The following is a 16,401-nucleotide window of genomic DNA, read 5'->3' as shown; positions in this document are numbered from 1 at the left end:
TGCTACTTAGCTTTTTTTTTTCTTTCAAAACAAGATTTGTACTTGCTGTTTATTTCAACATTAAAAATAAACAGCTTAATTTTTTTTTAATGTAAAAAAAAAAAAATTATATATAAATATTTATATCATTTTAAATTGCAAAAGATTACATGCTTAATGCCTGATGCAGAGGTATTATGTTGAATCAACAAATTTGGAAAAAAAAAATAAACATTTTTTTTTATAACTGGAGCTGGAATACGGGTCATACAGCAACCAAGCTATCAACATCCTGAGGACTGGGATGACAAATTAGACGTTTTTGTAGAATCCCCAAAGTGGCTCTCCTGCAAGATGCTTGAGCTGGTACGAAGGCCTCCTGGACCAGAAAGGTACAAATGCAATATACTTTGCTTGTTTTCTTATTTTGCTTATAAAGCAGGGGTATCAGTGGTATGTATTGCTATACACAAATCAGCTTGAAGCATCCACTTCAAAACTGGCTGAAGAATTGATGGACCGGATGATTGTTGAATGCGGTCATATCCTCATCAGGAAATTCTTGTTCTGTTATCACATAGGAGAGTGCCTGTGGAGTTTAATTTCCCTCTGATAGATTTAAACACTGATCAGGTAATCTACATTATAGTTCAGATCTGGAGGAAGATAAACTCCTTTCTAATCGCAATGAAACACTGTGGGCTCACATCCTTTAGGACGGAGCAGTTAACTCTTCTAATTCCCTACTTAGGAGGGGGGGGGATCTCTCGTCTCAACGATAATTGACTAACAGATTAACGATTAACAGATTTGCTTTTGATTTCGAGAAATGCTACAAGCCTTCTGGCGCTATTTTCCTACAGCCAACATACAAACAAAAGTGGATGATCAGTGAGTAATACAAAACTTTTACATTGTGGCTGCAATTTTAAAAGGAACAATTCTTCATCTACAATTAGCTTTTAACAAAACAAAAAACAAAACACACACCACACATTTAAATTCAGTCTGAACTGTGAGTTTCTATCAGGAAAAACAGGTTTCAAACAAAAAAACATTATATGCTTACCTGATAAATGTATTTCTCTTGTAGTGTATCCAGTCCACGGATCATCCATTACTTGTGGGATACCAATACCAAAGCTAAAGTACACGGATGATGGGAGGGACAAGGCAGGATTAAGCGGAAGGAACCACTGCCCGAAGAACCTCTCCCCCAAAAACAGCCTCCGAAGAAGCAAAAGTATCAAATTTGTACAATTTTGAAAAAGTGTGAAGAGAAGACCAAGTCGCAGCCTTGCAAATCTGTTCAACAGAGGCCTCATTTTTGAAGGCCCATGTGGAAGCCACAGCTCTAGTAGAATGAGCTGTAATCCTTTCAGGGAGCTGCTGTCCAGCAGTCTCATAGGCTAGGCGTATTACGCTCCGAAGCCAAAAGGACAGAGAGGTTGCCAAAGCTTTTTGACCTCTCCTCTGTCCAGAGTAAACGACAAACAGGGAAGATGTTTGACGAAAATCCTTAGTAGCTTGTAAGTAAAACTTCAAGGCACGGACTACGTCCAGATTATGTAAAAGACGTTCCTTCTTTGAAGGATTAGGACACAATGATGGAACAACAATCTCTTGATTGATATTCTTGTTAGAAACCACCTTAGGTAAAAAACCCAGGTTTGGTACGCAGAACTACCTTATCTGCATGAAAAATCAGATAAGGAGAATCACATTGTAAGGCAGATAGCTCAGAAACTCTCCGAGCCGAGGAAATAGCCATCAAAAACTGAACTTTCCAAGATAAAAGTTTAATATCAATGGAATGAAGGGGTTCAAACGGAACTCCTTGAAGAACTTTAAGTACCAAGTTTAAGCTCCACGGAGGAGCAACAGGTTTAAACACAGGCTTAATTCTAACCAAAGCCTGGCAAAATGCCTGAACGTCTGGAACCTCTGCCAGACGCTTGTGCAAAAGAATAGACAGAGCAGAAATCTGTCCCTTTAAGGAACTAGCTGATAATCCTTTGTCCAAGCCCTCTTGGAGAAAAGACAATATTCTAGGAATCCTAACCTTACTCCATGAGTAATTCTTGGATTCACACCAATAAGGACATTTACTCCATATCTTGTGGTAGATTTTCCTGGTAACAGGCTTTCGTGCCTGTATTAAGGTATCAATGACTGACTCGGAGAAGCCACGCTTTGATAGAATCAAGCGTTCAATCTCCAGGCAGTCAGTCTCAGAGAAATTAGATTTGAATGATTGAAAGGACCTTGTATCAGAAGGTCCTGTCTTAGAGGCAGAGTACATGGTGGAAAGGATGACATGTCCACTAGGTCTGCATACCAAGTCCTGCGTGGCCACGCAGGTGCTATCAGAATCACCGATGCTCTCTCCTGTTTGATTTTGGCAATCAGTCGAGGGAGCAGAGGAAACTGTGGAAACACATAAGCCAGGTTGAAGAACCAAGGCGCTGCTAGAGCATCTATCAGCGTCGCTTCTGGGTCCCTGGACCTGGATCCGTAACAAGGGAGCTTGGCGTTCTGGCGAGACGCCATGAGATCCAACTCTGGTTTGCCCCAACGATGAATAAATTGAGCAAACACCTCCGGATGGAGTTCCCACTCCCCCGGATGGAAAGTCTGACGACTTAGAAAATCCGCCTCCCAGTTCTCCACGCCTGGGATATGGATTGCTGACAGGTGGCAAGAGTGGTACTCTGCCCAGCTAATTATTTTTGAGACTTCTAACATCGCTAGGGAACTCCTGGTTCCCCCTTGATGGTTGATGTAAGCCAGTGTTGTGATGTTGTCCGACTAAAATCTGATGAACCTCAGTGTTGCTAACTGAGGCCAAGCCAGAAGAGCATTGAATATCGCTCTTAACTCCAGAGTCCACGATCCCTGTGCCTTCAGGGAGTTCCAGACTGCACCCCAACCTAGAAGGCTGGCATCTGTTACAATTGTCCAATCTGGCCTGCGAAAGGTCATACCCTTGGACAGGTGGACCCGAGACAACCACCAGAGAAGAGAATCTCTGGTCTCTTGACCCAGATTTAGCAGAGGGGACAAATCTGTGTAATCCCCATTCCACTGACTCAGCATGCATAATTGCAGCGGTCTGAGATGTAGGCGCGCAAATGGCACTATGTCCATTGCCGCTACCATTAAGCCGATTACCTCCATACACTGAGCCACCGAAGGGCGCGGAATGGAGTGAAGAACACGGCAAGCATTTAGAAGTTTTGATAACCTGGACTCAGTCAGGTAAATTTTCATTTCTACAGAATTTATAAGAGTCCATAAGAAGGAGACTCTTGTGAGTGGGGATAGAAAACTCTTTTCCTCGTTCACTTTCCACCCGTGCGACCTCAGAAATGCCAGAACTATCTCTGTATGAGACTTGGCAACTTGAAAGTTTGACGCCTGTATCAGGATGTCGTCTAGATACGGAGCTACCGCTATGCCTCGCGGTCTTAGAACTGCCAGAAGTGAGCCCAGAACCTTTGTAAAGATTCTCGGGGCTGTAGCCAACCCGAAGGGAAGAGCTACAAATTGGTAATGCCTGTCTAGAAAGGCAAACCTTAGAAACCGATGATGGTCTTTGTGAATCGGTATGTGAAGGTAGGCATCCTTTAGGTCTACTGTGGTCATGTACTGACCCTCTTGGATCATGGGTAGGATGGTCCGAATAGTTTCCATTTTGAAAGATGGAACTCTGAGGAATTTGTTTAAGATCTTTAGATCCAAAATTGGTCTGAAGGTTCCCTCTTTTTTGGGAACCACAGATTTGAATAAAAACCCTGTCCTTGTTCCGTCCGCGAAACTGGATGGATCACTCCCATAATTAGGAGGTCTTGCACACAGCGTGGGAATGCCTCTTTCTTTATCTGATTTGCAGATAGCCTTGAAAGATGAAATCTCCCTTGTGGAGGGGAAGCTTTGAAGTCCAGAAGATATCCCTGAGATATGATCTTGAACATCTCTTGCCCATGCCCCCTACTAGATCCGTCGCCAGATAGGGGGCCGTTCCTTCATGCTGTCTTAGAGGCAGCAGCAGGCTTTCTGGCCTGCTTGCCTTTGTTCCAGGACTGGTTAGGTTTCCAGGCCTGCTTAGATTGAGCAAAAGTTCCCTCTTGCTTTGAAACGGAGGAAGTTGATGCTGCACCTGCCTTGAAATTTCGAAAGGCACGAAAATTAGACTGTTTGGCCTTTGCTTTGTCCCTGTCCTGAGGAAGGGTATGACCCTTACCTCCAGTAATGTCAGCAATAATTTCCTTCAAACCAGGCCCGAATAAGGTCTGCCCCTTGAAAGGAATGTTGAGTAATTTAGACTTCGAAGTCACGTCAGCTGACCAGGATTTAAGCCATAGCGCCCTACGCGCCTGGATGGCGAATCCGGAATTCTTAGCCGTTAGTTTAGTCAAATGAACAATGGCATCAGAAACAAATGAGTTAGCTAGCTTAAGTGTTCTAAGCTTGTCAATAATTTCAGTCAATGGAGCTGTATGGATGGCCTCTTCCAGGGCCTCAAACCAGAATGCCGCCGCGGCCGTGACAGGCGCTATGCATGCAAGGGGCTGTAAAATAAAACCTTGTTGAATAAACATTTTCTTAAGGTAACCCTCCAATTGTTATACCATTGGATCTGAAAAAGCACAACTGTCCTCAACCAGGATAGTGGTACGCTTTGCTAAAGTAGAGACTGCTCCCTCCACCTTAGGGACCGTCTGCCATAAGTCCGGTGTAGTGGCGTCTATTGGAAACATTTTTCTAAATATAGAAGGTGGGGAAAAAGGCACACCCGTTCTATCCCACTCCTTGCTAATAATTTCTGTAAGCCTTTTAGGTATAGGAAAAACATCAGTACACACCGGCACCCCATAGTATTTATCCAGCCTACACAATTTCTCTGGTACTGCAACTGTGTTACAGTCATTCAGAGCAGCTAATACCTCCCCAAGCAATACACAGAGGTTCTCAAGCTTAAATTTAAAATTAGAAATCTCTGAATCAGGTTTCCCCGAATCAGAGACGTCACCCACAGACTGAAACTCTCCGTCCTCATGATCTGCATATTGTGACGCAGTATCAGACATGGCCCTTACAGCATCTGCGCGCTCTGTATTTCTCCTAACCCCAGAGCAATCGCGCTTGCCTCTTAATTCAGGCAACCTGGATAATACCTCTGACAGGGTATTATTCATGATTGCAGCCATGTCCTGCAAGGTAATCGTTATGGGCGTCCCTGATGCAATTGGCGCCATATTAGCGTGCGTCCCTTGAGCGGGAGGCGAAGGGTCCGACACGTGGGGAGAGTTAGTCGGCATAACTTCCCCCTCGTCAGAATCTTCTGGTGATATTTCTTTTATAGTTAAAGACTGATCTTTACTGTTTAAGGTGAAATCAATACATTTAGTACACATTCTCCTATGGGGCTCCACCATGGCTTTCAAACATAATGAACAAGTTGTTTCCTCTGTGTCAGAAATGTTTAAACAGACTAGCAATGAGAATAGCAAGCTTGGAAAACACTTTAAACAAGTTTACAAGCAATATAAAAAACGTTACGGCACCTTTAAGAAACACAAATTTTTGCCAAAATTTGAAATAACAGTGAAAAAAGGCAGTTACACTAACAAAATTTTTACAGTGTATGTAACAAGTTAGCAGAGCATTGCACCCACTTGCAAATGGATGATTAACCCCTTAATACCAAACAGAATAATAACTGACAAAAACTTTTTTTTTTTTTTTTTTAAATAGTCACAACTGCCACAGCTCTACTGTGGCTTGTTACCTCCCTCAAAAACGACTTTGAAGCCTTTTGAGCCCTCCAGAGATATCCTGGATCATGCAGGAAGAAGCTGGATGTCTGTCTAATTTTTGCTGCACAAAAAACCCCTCCCACTCATATTACAACAGTGGAAAGTCAGGAAACTGTTACTAGGCAGAATTCAAGCCAGCCATGTGGAAAAAAACGAGGCCCCAATAAGTTTTATCACCAAACATATATAAAAACGATTAAACATGCCAGCAAACATTTTATATTACATTTTTATAAGAGTATGTATCTCTATTAATAAGCCTGATACCAGTAGCTCTCACTGCATTTAAGGCTTTACTTACATTAGTTCAGTATCAGCAGCATTTTCTAGCAAATTCAATCCCTAGAAATATATTAACTGCACATACCTTATTGCAGGAAAACCTGCACGCCATTCCCTCTCTGAAGTTACTTCACTCCTCAGAATATGTGAGAACAGCCATGGATCTTAGTTACTTCTGCTAAGATCATAGAAAACGCAGGCAGATTCTTCTTCTAAATACTGCCTAAGATAAAAAGTACACTCCGGTACCATTTAAAAATAACAAACTTTTGATTGAAGGATAAACTAAGTATAAAACACCACACTCCTCTTACGACCTCCATCTTGGTTGAGACTTGCAAGAGAATGACTGGATATGACAGTTAGGGGAGGGGCTATATAGCAGCTCTGCTGTGGGTGATCCTCTTGCAACTTCCTGTTGGGAAGGAGAATATCCCACAAGTAATGGATGATCCGTGGACTGGATACACTTAACAAGAGAAACGAGATTTGACAATCGCTACGTAAAGCAGGCATTATGGCAAAAATGAAACGGCTACAGTAAAAAAAAAAAAAAAAAAAAAAAGAAAAATTGCAATGTTTAACACATTCATAGCTCAGTACTGAAACTATCTCTATTATGGCAGGAGCGTGAGTGTACAGCTAGTGGTGTAAATTTCATAGAAAACTATGGCCTTGAACAAGCAGCGAGCACAGAAGAGTATTCTCAAACATGTAGTTGGGATCAGATGTTAAAGCAGCACCATACTTAAAAAGGAACAGTAAGCACTGTGTAATAAGTGTAATAGACATTTCTGTTGTGCTGCTAGAATAACACATCAGCCAAGTCTAAACGTTTTTAAAACAAACATCCATTTTCCGCAATTATTTTTCAGTAGTGAAACTCCACCCACCATTTGCCATATTTGGAGGAGCCAATCTGGGCTTTAGTAGGCAGACAACAAGGCTTACCACAGCTATAGTGTTAGTATAGAGTGCATTATTGAGCAGTTATCTCAAAGCCAATTAGGTAAAGATATATAGTTAGGCTTGAGATGTCAGCAGGGTGTAGTTTAAAGTCTGGGAATTAGAAATTGCTAAATTTTCAGAGCTAAATTACATGAAGGGGGGGGGGGGGGGGGATAAATAATGAAAATATATTGCAAAGCTGTTTAATTAAATATAACCAAAACATGTTATAAACAAATCTCAAGGTGTTTACTGTCTCTTTACAATGTTAAAGTTCAATAAGAAAATGCTCTGTCAGTGAAGTAGTAATAATGCTCTATTACATTATAGACCTGCGTGTTTAACCTGTGCAAAGGGCTTAAACGCACAGTCGAAGTCCACTCCAGAGCAATAATATACTACTGGGAGTTAGTTGCACACATCTTGTGAGCCAATGACGAGACAATTGTGTGTAGCCACTAATCACCAGCTAACTCTCAGTACTAAAGGACAGCTACATATTCTTTTTCAAAAAGGATACCAAGAGTACATAGCAATTTTGAAAATAGAAGTGAATTTGAATGTAAAAGTATTAAAATGACATGCTCTGTCTGAACCATGCAGGTTTAATTTTGACTTTCCTATCCCTTTAACAATAATCTGAAGCCTTTGTTAAAGTTAGAGTAAGCATAGTTAGTGGCCAAGTATAGTTGTGCACAGGAGAGCTGTGTGATCACTGCTGTTGTGTGTGTGTGCACTAGAGGATGAACAACTGCACAAAATGTGTGAGTGTTATCTCTCCAAATTGTAAAACGTACAATGCATGCACTGTATAAAAATTAACTAGAATAGCTCTCAAATCACAGCAATCAAACATTACTGAACTAAAGCCATAGCTGAAGCAGACATATCCTTGAGCTCTGGTCTGCTGGCTGCTGTTATGGACTTAATAACTATGTTAAAAAGCACAGTCTACCCCAGAATTTGTATTGTTTAAAACGATAGATAATTTCTTTATTACCCATTTCCCAGTTTTGCACAACCAACACAGTTATATTAAAGGGACACTGAATCCATTTTTTTTCTTTTGTGATTCAGATAGAGCAGGCAATTTTAAGCAACTTTCTAATTCACTTCTATTATCAAATATTCTTCATTCTCTTGCTATCTTTATTTGAAAAAGCTAAGGAGACAGCCAATTTTTGGTTCAGTACACTGGATAGCACTTGTTTATTGGTGGGTGAATTTATCCACCAATCAGCAAGAACAACCCAGGTTGGTCACCAAAAATGGGTTGGCATCTAAACTTACATCCTTGCTTTTAAAATAAAGAAAATTTGATAATAGGAGTAAATTAGAAAGTTGCTTAAAATTGCATGCTTTATCTGAATCATGAAAGAAAAAAAATTGGGTTCAGTGTCCCTTTAATACACTTTTTTACCCCTGTGATTACCTTGTATCTAAGCCTCTGCAGACTACCTCCTTATTTCAGTTCTTTTGAAAGACTTGCATTTTAGCCAATCAGTGCTGACTCATAAATAACTCCATGTTATTTATATGGAGAATATGAACTAGTGCTGTCTAGCTGTGAAAAATTGTCAAAATGCACTGAGATAAGAGGCGGCCTTCAAGGGTTTAGAAATTAGCATATGAGACTACCTAGGTTTAGCTTTCAACAAAAAATACCAAGGGAAGAAAGCAAATTTGATGATTAAAGTAAATTGGAAAGTTTTTTTAAAATTGCATGCCCTATCTGAGTCATGAAATTTTAATTTTGACAAGACTGTCCCTTTAAAAGAGTTACAGCAGTGATCAGACAAACCAAGTTGAGAAAATGGAAAAAAAAAAAAAAAAAAAAAAAAGTCACCTTCCAGCCTGGAACATCTTTCATAATGATTGCTTCTTCCTCTAAATTTTCACGTAGTAGTCGTAATACTCTATATAGGGAAAGAAAAAGGGACGATAGTGGTGCATGAAAGTTAAGTGGCAATCCTACATTACCTACTTTAAATTAGTTTTGTTTGATATTAAAAAAAAAAAAAAAAAAAAAAAAACTCATACAACTTTTAAATACTGTCAAATGTTCTAAAAAGCTGTGTCAAGAAAGCTGCCAATTATATTAGAGATCATTTACTCAAATGCTGTTCGTCATAGCACATTTAAGACTTCTTGGGGTTTTTTTTGCATGTAAAGCAAAGTAAAGTTTATTTGAAGATTCTAATACAAACAGTATCAGTTGAGTTCCCTACAAATGTTTATTAACTGACAAAATACTGTAGGCAAATATGGCTATTTTTTAGGCTATCTTTGCCGGATTTGTTTAATAGTATAACACAAATATCTGGGCAAATTCAGATATTTGTGTTTTGCATTATTAAAAATAGCTGAATGCCGCTGCCTGTTGCCATAATTGGCACAGTAAATGAATAAAAACAAACATTCTGCCCAATGCCCATGCCTAATACTCATTGTGCCTATCTATAAACAACCATTAGTACAGAGTGCACGCCAGATACTAGAATATTGGTTTAACCCCTTCCCGCCATTAGGACATTCCATGCCGTCCTAACTGCCCTGGGCTTTAGCATGGTGTGCTTATTAAACAGGTCCTGGAAACAACACTATCTTAAAGTGAATGTAAATTTTGATGCTAAAGTGCCCGTTTTTTTAAAATTTGACTAAAAACAGGGGCACTTTAATTCATCAAAATTTACATTTCACTCCTGTTGTGAAAAAAAAAAAAAATACCTTTTAATCTTGACAGCCGCTGCAGCTTCCTCCACCCATTGCAAAGCCTCTTCCTGGGTCTAAAATGAGGAATCCGGCTTCCTCCAATCACGGCCTTGAATCAGACACTGATTCCCCCGTGATTGGAGAATGACCTATCCATCATTTCTGACGTCAGAAATGGCTTGCGACGACCAGAGGAAGCTGGAGCTGTTAAGTTTAAAAAGGTAAAGGTAAGTTTTTTTTTTCACAACAGGAGTGAAATGTAAATTTTGATGATGAATTAAAGTGTCCCTGTTTTTAATCACATTTTTAAAAACCAGGTACTTTAGCATCAAAATTTACATTCACTTTAAGAATTTAATTAAATAAGCACTAGACAATACAGAATATGAAGATGTGTTACAATCTCTCTTTATTAATGAGTTTTATGATACGCATCTAAATTGATTGGTTTGAATTCCATCTTAAACACAAGTAAACATTTATTGAGCCTGCTTAAAAAAAAAAAAGTAAATAAATGTGAAAAACTACAGTAGCTCCTCCTATGGGCAATTAACAAAATAGACTAAAAATGTCAGGAATAATTAAAAGGGGAGTTTACTTGTTGCAACTATAAGATTTTTTTTTTTTTTTTTAAATACAGCGTTTTTGTTAATGTGCGGAACAAATGGTTCAACCATTTAGCACCGTTATGATGTTCTATTCCGTCCTAACCACGCTGGGCTTTAGAGCCATTAGGACGAAATAGGACGTCCTGAAGCAGACGGCGCTTCCAGGATGCGATCGCGGTCTGGAGGGTGTGTCCAGCATCATAGGGACGCCCCTCCTGACCCGATCCCATCATTGAAAACTTGCGTTCACGTGCATGATTGCAGGATTTCAATTTGTTTTAAAAAGATAATAGTAGGAATGAACTGGAGAACCTGTTTATGAGAGAAGCTTGCAATCCTGCTGCTATACTCATTTGCAGCACTGCAGTATTGATTGCTAAAAGCTTCATTTTGTACACATGAATAACTCCTGTAACAACTGCTATATTTTTTAACTCTATCTCTGAAGCATTTTATTCTTGCAAAACATAAAAGCCTAAACTGTAACTCCAGAAAATTTGTCAAACTTGTTTTATCCCCTTAACGACCGAGGATGTACCAGGTACGTCCTACAAAAAACGGTCATTAACGACCAAGGAGGTGCCTGGTATGTTCTCAGGAGTTTCAAGCACTGGATTGCTTCTAGGGCATTGCAGCGATGCCTTGATATTAAGGCATCATGCAATACACTTTGCTAAGCAATCGATGCAGAGGGATAGGATGGAGGGCGGCCCATCGCTGGAGGAGGGCGTGAGAGGGGCGGGAGCATCCGAGACCGATTACACTACAAAAAACAATTTATGCTTACCTGATAAATTTATTTCTCTTGTGATGTATCGAGTCCACGGATTCATCCATACTTGTGGGATATTCTCCTTCCCTACAGGAAGTGGCAAAGAGCACCCACAGCAGAGCAATCTATATAACTCCTATATAACTCCTCCCTTAGCTCCACCCCCCCGTCATTCGACCGAAGGCTAGGAAGAAAAAGGAGAAACTAGGGTGCAGTGGTGACTGAAAGTTTTAAAAATAAAATACATTGCCTGTCTTAATAAACAGGGCGGGCCGTGTACTAGATACATCACAAGAGAAATAAATTTATCAGGTAAGCAAAAATAGCCTCCAAAGAAGCAAAAGTATCGAATTTGGAAAATTTGGAAAAAGTATGACGCGAAGACCAAGTCGCCGCCTTACAAATCTGTTCAACAGAAGCCTCATTTTTAAAAGCCCATGTGGAAGCCACAGCTCTAGTAGAATGAGCAGTAATTCTTTCAGGAGGCTGCTGTCCAGCAGTCTCATAGGCCAAACGGATGATGCTTTTCAGCCAAAAGGAAAGAGGTAGCTGTAAGCCTTTTGACCTCTCCGTTCACCAGAATAAACAACAAACAATGAAGATGTTTGACGGAAATCTTTAGTTGCTTGTAAGTAGAACTTTAAACACGAACCACATCAAGATTGTGTAACAGACGTTCCATCTTTGATGAAGGATTAGGACACAGTGAAGGAACAACAATCTCTTGATTGATATTCTTATTAGAAACAACCTTAGGAAGAAACCCAGGTTTGGTACGCAAAACCACCTTATCTGTATGGAAAACAAGGTAAGGGGAATCACACTGTAAAGCAAATAGCTCAGAAACTGTACGAGCCAAAGAGATAGCTATTAAAAATAAAACTTTCCAAGATTGAAGCTAAATATCCATGGAATGCATAGGTTCAAACAGAACCCCTTGAAGAACTTTAAGAACTAAGTTTAGGCTCCATGGCGGAGCAACAGGTTTGAATACAGGCTTGATTCTGACCAAAGCCTGACTAAATGCTTGAACGTGTGGGACATCTGCCAGACGTTTGTGTAATAGAATAGACAAAGCAGATATTTGTCCTTTTAGGGAACTAGCCGATAATCCCTTCTCCAAACCTTCTTGGAGAAAAGACAAAATTCTAGAAATCCTAATCCTACTCCACGAATAACCTTTGGATTCACACCAATAAAGATACTTGCGCCAAATCTTATGATAGATCTTCCAGGTGACAGGCTTTCTAGCCTGAATCAGGGTATCAATGACCGACTCAGAGAAACCACTCTTTGATAGAATTAGGCGTTCAATCTCCAAGCAGTCAGACGCAGAGAAATTAGATTTGGATGCGTGAACGGACCTTGGATTAGAAGGTCCCGTCTCATTGGCAGAGTCCACGGTAGAACCGAGGACATGTCCACTAGGTCTGCATACCAAGTCCTGCATGGCCATGCAGGTGCTATCAGAATCACTGAGGCTCTCTCCTGCTTGATTCTGGCAACCAGACGTGGGAGGAGAGGAGACTGTGGAAATACATAGGCCAGATTGAAGGACCAAGACACTGCTAGAGCATCTATCAGTACCGCCTGGGGATCCTGGGACCTGGACCCGTAACGAGGAAGTTTGGCATTCCGACGGGACGCCATCAGATCCAATTCTGGTGTGCCCCATAGCTGAATCAGCTGGGCAAATACCTCCGGAGTTCCCACTCCCCCGGATGAAAAGTCTAACGACTTAGGAAATCCGCCTCCCAGTTCTCTACTCCTGGGATGTGGATTGCTGAGAGATGGCAAGAGTGATCCTCTGCCCATCGGATTATTTTGGTTACCTCCATCATTGCTAGAGAACTCCTTGTTCCTCCTTGATGATTGATATAAGCTACACAGTCGTGATGTTGTCCGACTGAAACCTGATGAATTTGGCCGCAGCAAGCTGAGGCCACGCATGAAGCGCATTGAATATCACTCTCAGTTCTAGAATGTTTATCGGGAGGAGAGATTCCTCCCGAGACCATAAGCCCTGTGCTTTCAGGGAGTTCCAGACTGCACCCCAGCCTAGCAGGCTGGCATCTGTCATTACAATGAGCCACTCTGGCCTGCGGAAACACATTCCCTGAGACAGGTGGTCCTGAGACAACCACCAGAGAAGAGAATCTCTGGTCTCCTGGTCCAGATGCAGTTGGGGAGATAAATCTGCATAATCCCCATTCCACTGTTTGAGCATGCATAGTTGCAGTGGTCTGAGGTGTAGGCGGCCAAAAGGAACTGTGTCCATTGCCGCTACCATGAGTCCGATTACCTCCATACACTGAGCCACTGATGGCCGAGGAATGGAATGAAGAGCTCGGCAAGTGGTTAAGAGTTTTGATTTTCTGACCTCCGTCAGAAAAATTTTCACCTTCCACCCGTGAGATCTCAGAAAAGCCAACACGATGTCCGTGTGAGTCTTGGCTAGCTGGAAAGTCGACACCTGAATTAAGATGTCGTCTAGATAAGGTGCCACTGCTATGCCCAGTGGTCGTAGAACTGCCAGAAGGGACCCTAGCACCTTTGTGAAAATTCTGGGAGCCGTGGCCAACCCGAAGGGAAGGGCCACAAACTGGTAATGCCTGTTTAGAAAGGCAAATCTGAGAAATTGATGATGATCTCTGAATAGGGATGTGTAGATACGCATCCTTTAAGTCCACGGTAGTCATATATTGACCCTCCTGGATCAGAGGTAGAATAGTCAGAATAGTCTCCATCTTGAAAGATGGTACTCTGAGGAACTTGTTTAGAATTTTGAGATCCAAGATCGGTCTGAAAGTTCCCTCTTTTTTTGGAACCACAAACAGGTTTGAGTAAAACCCTAGCCCCTGTTCCTCTTTTGGAACTGGGCGGATCACCCCCATAGTATGTAGGTCTTCTACACAGCGTAAGAACGCCTCTCTCTTTGTCTGGTTTACAGACAATCGAGAAATGTGAAATCTCCTTGGAAGGGAGTCTTTGAATTCCAGAAGATATCCCTGGGACACCATTTCTAAAGCCCAGGAACCGTGAACATCTCTTGCCCAAGCGAAGAGAGAGTCTGCCCCCTACTAGATCCGGTCCCGGATCGGGGGCTACCCCTTCATGCTGTCTTGGAGGCAGCTGCAGGCTTCTTGGCCCGTTTACCCTTGTTCCAAGCCTGGTTAGGTCTCCAGACTGACTTGGATTGGCCAAAATTCCCCTCTTGCTTTGCAGCAGAGGAAGCTGAAGCGGGACCACCCTTGAAGTTACAAAAGGAACGAAAATTATTTTGTTTGGTCCTCATCTTATTTGTTCTATCCTGAGGGAGGGCATGACCTTTCCCTCAAGTGATGTCTGAAATAATCTCTTTCAGTTCAGGTCCGAATAGGGTCTTTCCTTTGAAAGGGATGTTCAAAAGTTTAGATTTAGATGACACATCAGCAGACCAGGACTTAAGCCATAACGCCCTGCGTGCTAAAATGGCAAAACCTGAATTCTTTGCCGCTAATTTAGCCAGTTGAAAAGCGGCATCTGTAATAAAATAATTAGCCAACTTAAGGGACTTAATTCTGTCCATAATCTCCTCTAATGGAGTCTCCATCTGAAGAGCCTCTTCTAGAGCCTCAAACCAGAAAGCAGCTGCAGTAGTTACAGGAACAATGCACGCAATAGGTTGGAGAAGAAAACCTTGATGAACAAAAATTTTCTTCAGGAGACCCTCTAATTTTTTATCCATAGGATCTTTGAAAGCACAACTGTCTTCGATAGGTATAGTTGTACGCTTAGACAGAGTAGAAATAGCTCCCTCCACCTTAGGAACTGTCTGCCACGAGTCCCGCATGGTGTCAGATATGGGAAACATTTTCTTAAAAACAGGAGGGGGAGTGAACGGAATACCTTGTCTATCCCACTCCTTAGCAATAATATTCACAATACTCTTAGGGACTGGAAAAACATCAGTGTAAACAGGAACCTCTAAGTATTTATCCATTTTACACAATTTCTCTGGGACCACTATAGGGTCACAATCATCTAGAGTCGCTAATACCTCCCTGAGCAATAAGCGGAGGTGTTCAAGCTTAAATTTAAAGGCCGTCATATCAGAATCTGTCTGAGGGAGCGTCTTTCCTGAATCAGAAATTTCTCCCTCAGATAGCAAATCCCTCACCCCTACTTCAGAGCATTATGAGGGCATATCAGATACGGCTACTAAAGCGTCAGACGGCTCAGTATTTTTTCTTAACCCAGAGCTGTCCCGCTTTCCTTGAAAACCAGGCAGTTTAGATAAAGCCTCTGTGAGGGTTGTATTCATAACTGTGGCCATGTCTTGTAAAGTAAATGAATTTGACGTACTAGAGGTACTTGGCGTCACTTGTGCGGGCGTTACTGGTTGTGACACTTGGGGAGAGATAGATGGTGAACACTCATTTACTTCTGACTGTGAATCATCTATTGCTCTATTTTTAAGTGCTAATATAGGATCTTTATCGTTTATAGACATATCAGTACAAGTGGGACACATTCTAAGAGGGGGTTCCACAATGGCTTCTAAACATATTGAACAAGGATTTTCCTTGGTGTCAGACATGTTAAACAGGCTAGTAATGTAACAAGCAAGCTTGGAAAACACTGTAATCAAAGTAAATGACAGAAATAAAACGGTACTGTCCCTTTAAGAGAAAAAAAACCTGCACAAATTCTGCAAAACATTGTAAAAAAGCAGTAAACACAACAAAATTTTTACAGTAGTATCATAAAGCCTTAGTAACTTTGCACAGCTATTCAAATAAACAATTAACCCCTTAATGGCAAAACCGGATTGAAAAAACGTCAAAACTAGTAAAAAAAACTTTCAGCACCTTGCCACAGCTCTGCTGTGGCGCCTACCTGCCCTTCAGAACGATTTGGGGGGGGGGAAACTTATTTTACAGCCCTCAAACACAGCAGGAACCTCTGGAGAAGCAGTTAGATGTCTGAGAAAAAGAAACTGCGCAACTGAGGAGCGAAAAAAGGCCCCTCCCACCTCACTCAATGTTTTGAGGCCTATCAGAAACACACCAGAGTGTTTCTTAACTAACCATGTGGGTTAAAAAACCCTAAAACAAGCCACAATGACCCCTTAAAGTCCCTTCAAAAAAACGTTATAATTGCATCATTTACTGAATTAACAAAAACGTTTTTTCCTATCAGTGTCACCAGTAACTAATGAGCCCTTCATGCAAGCTGAAATTCCTATCCAAAGTGTCTGAATACAGCTTACCCTTCCCTCATGGGGATATTGCCAGCCTTT

General features: G+C 41.3%; 1 protein-coding gene across 1 annotated transcript in view; it reads right to left on the bottom strand.

Annotated features, from left to right (window-relative positions):
• NDUFA13 (NADH:ubiquinone oxidoreductase subunit A13) overlaps positions 1-16,401 on the bottom strand; it is a 37,401-nt gene that overhangs the window by 7,222 nt on the left and 13,778 nt on the right. Inside the window, exon 4 of the mRNA XM_053702924.1 lies at positions 8,875-8,944. Coding sequence (XP_053558899.1) covers positions 8,875-8,944 — 70 coding nt within the window. The remainder of the gene's footprint in view (positions 1-8,874; positions 8,945-16,401) is intronic.

The sequence above is a fragment of the Bombina bombina genome, chromosome 2, assembly GCF_027579735.1.
Source record: "Bombina bombina isolate aBomBom1 chromosome 2, aBomBom1.pri, whole genome shotgun sequence".
NCBI lineage: Eukaryota > Metazoa > Chordata > Amphibia > Anura > Bombinatoridae > Bombina > Bombina bombina.
This window is presented reverse-complemented; position numbering and strand designations above follow the sequence as displayed.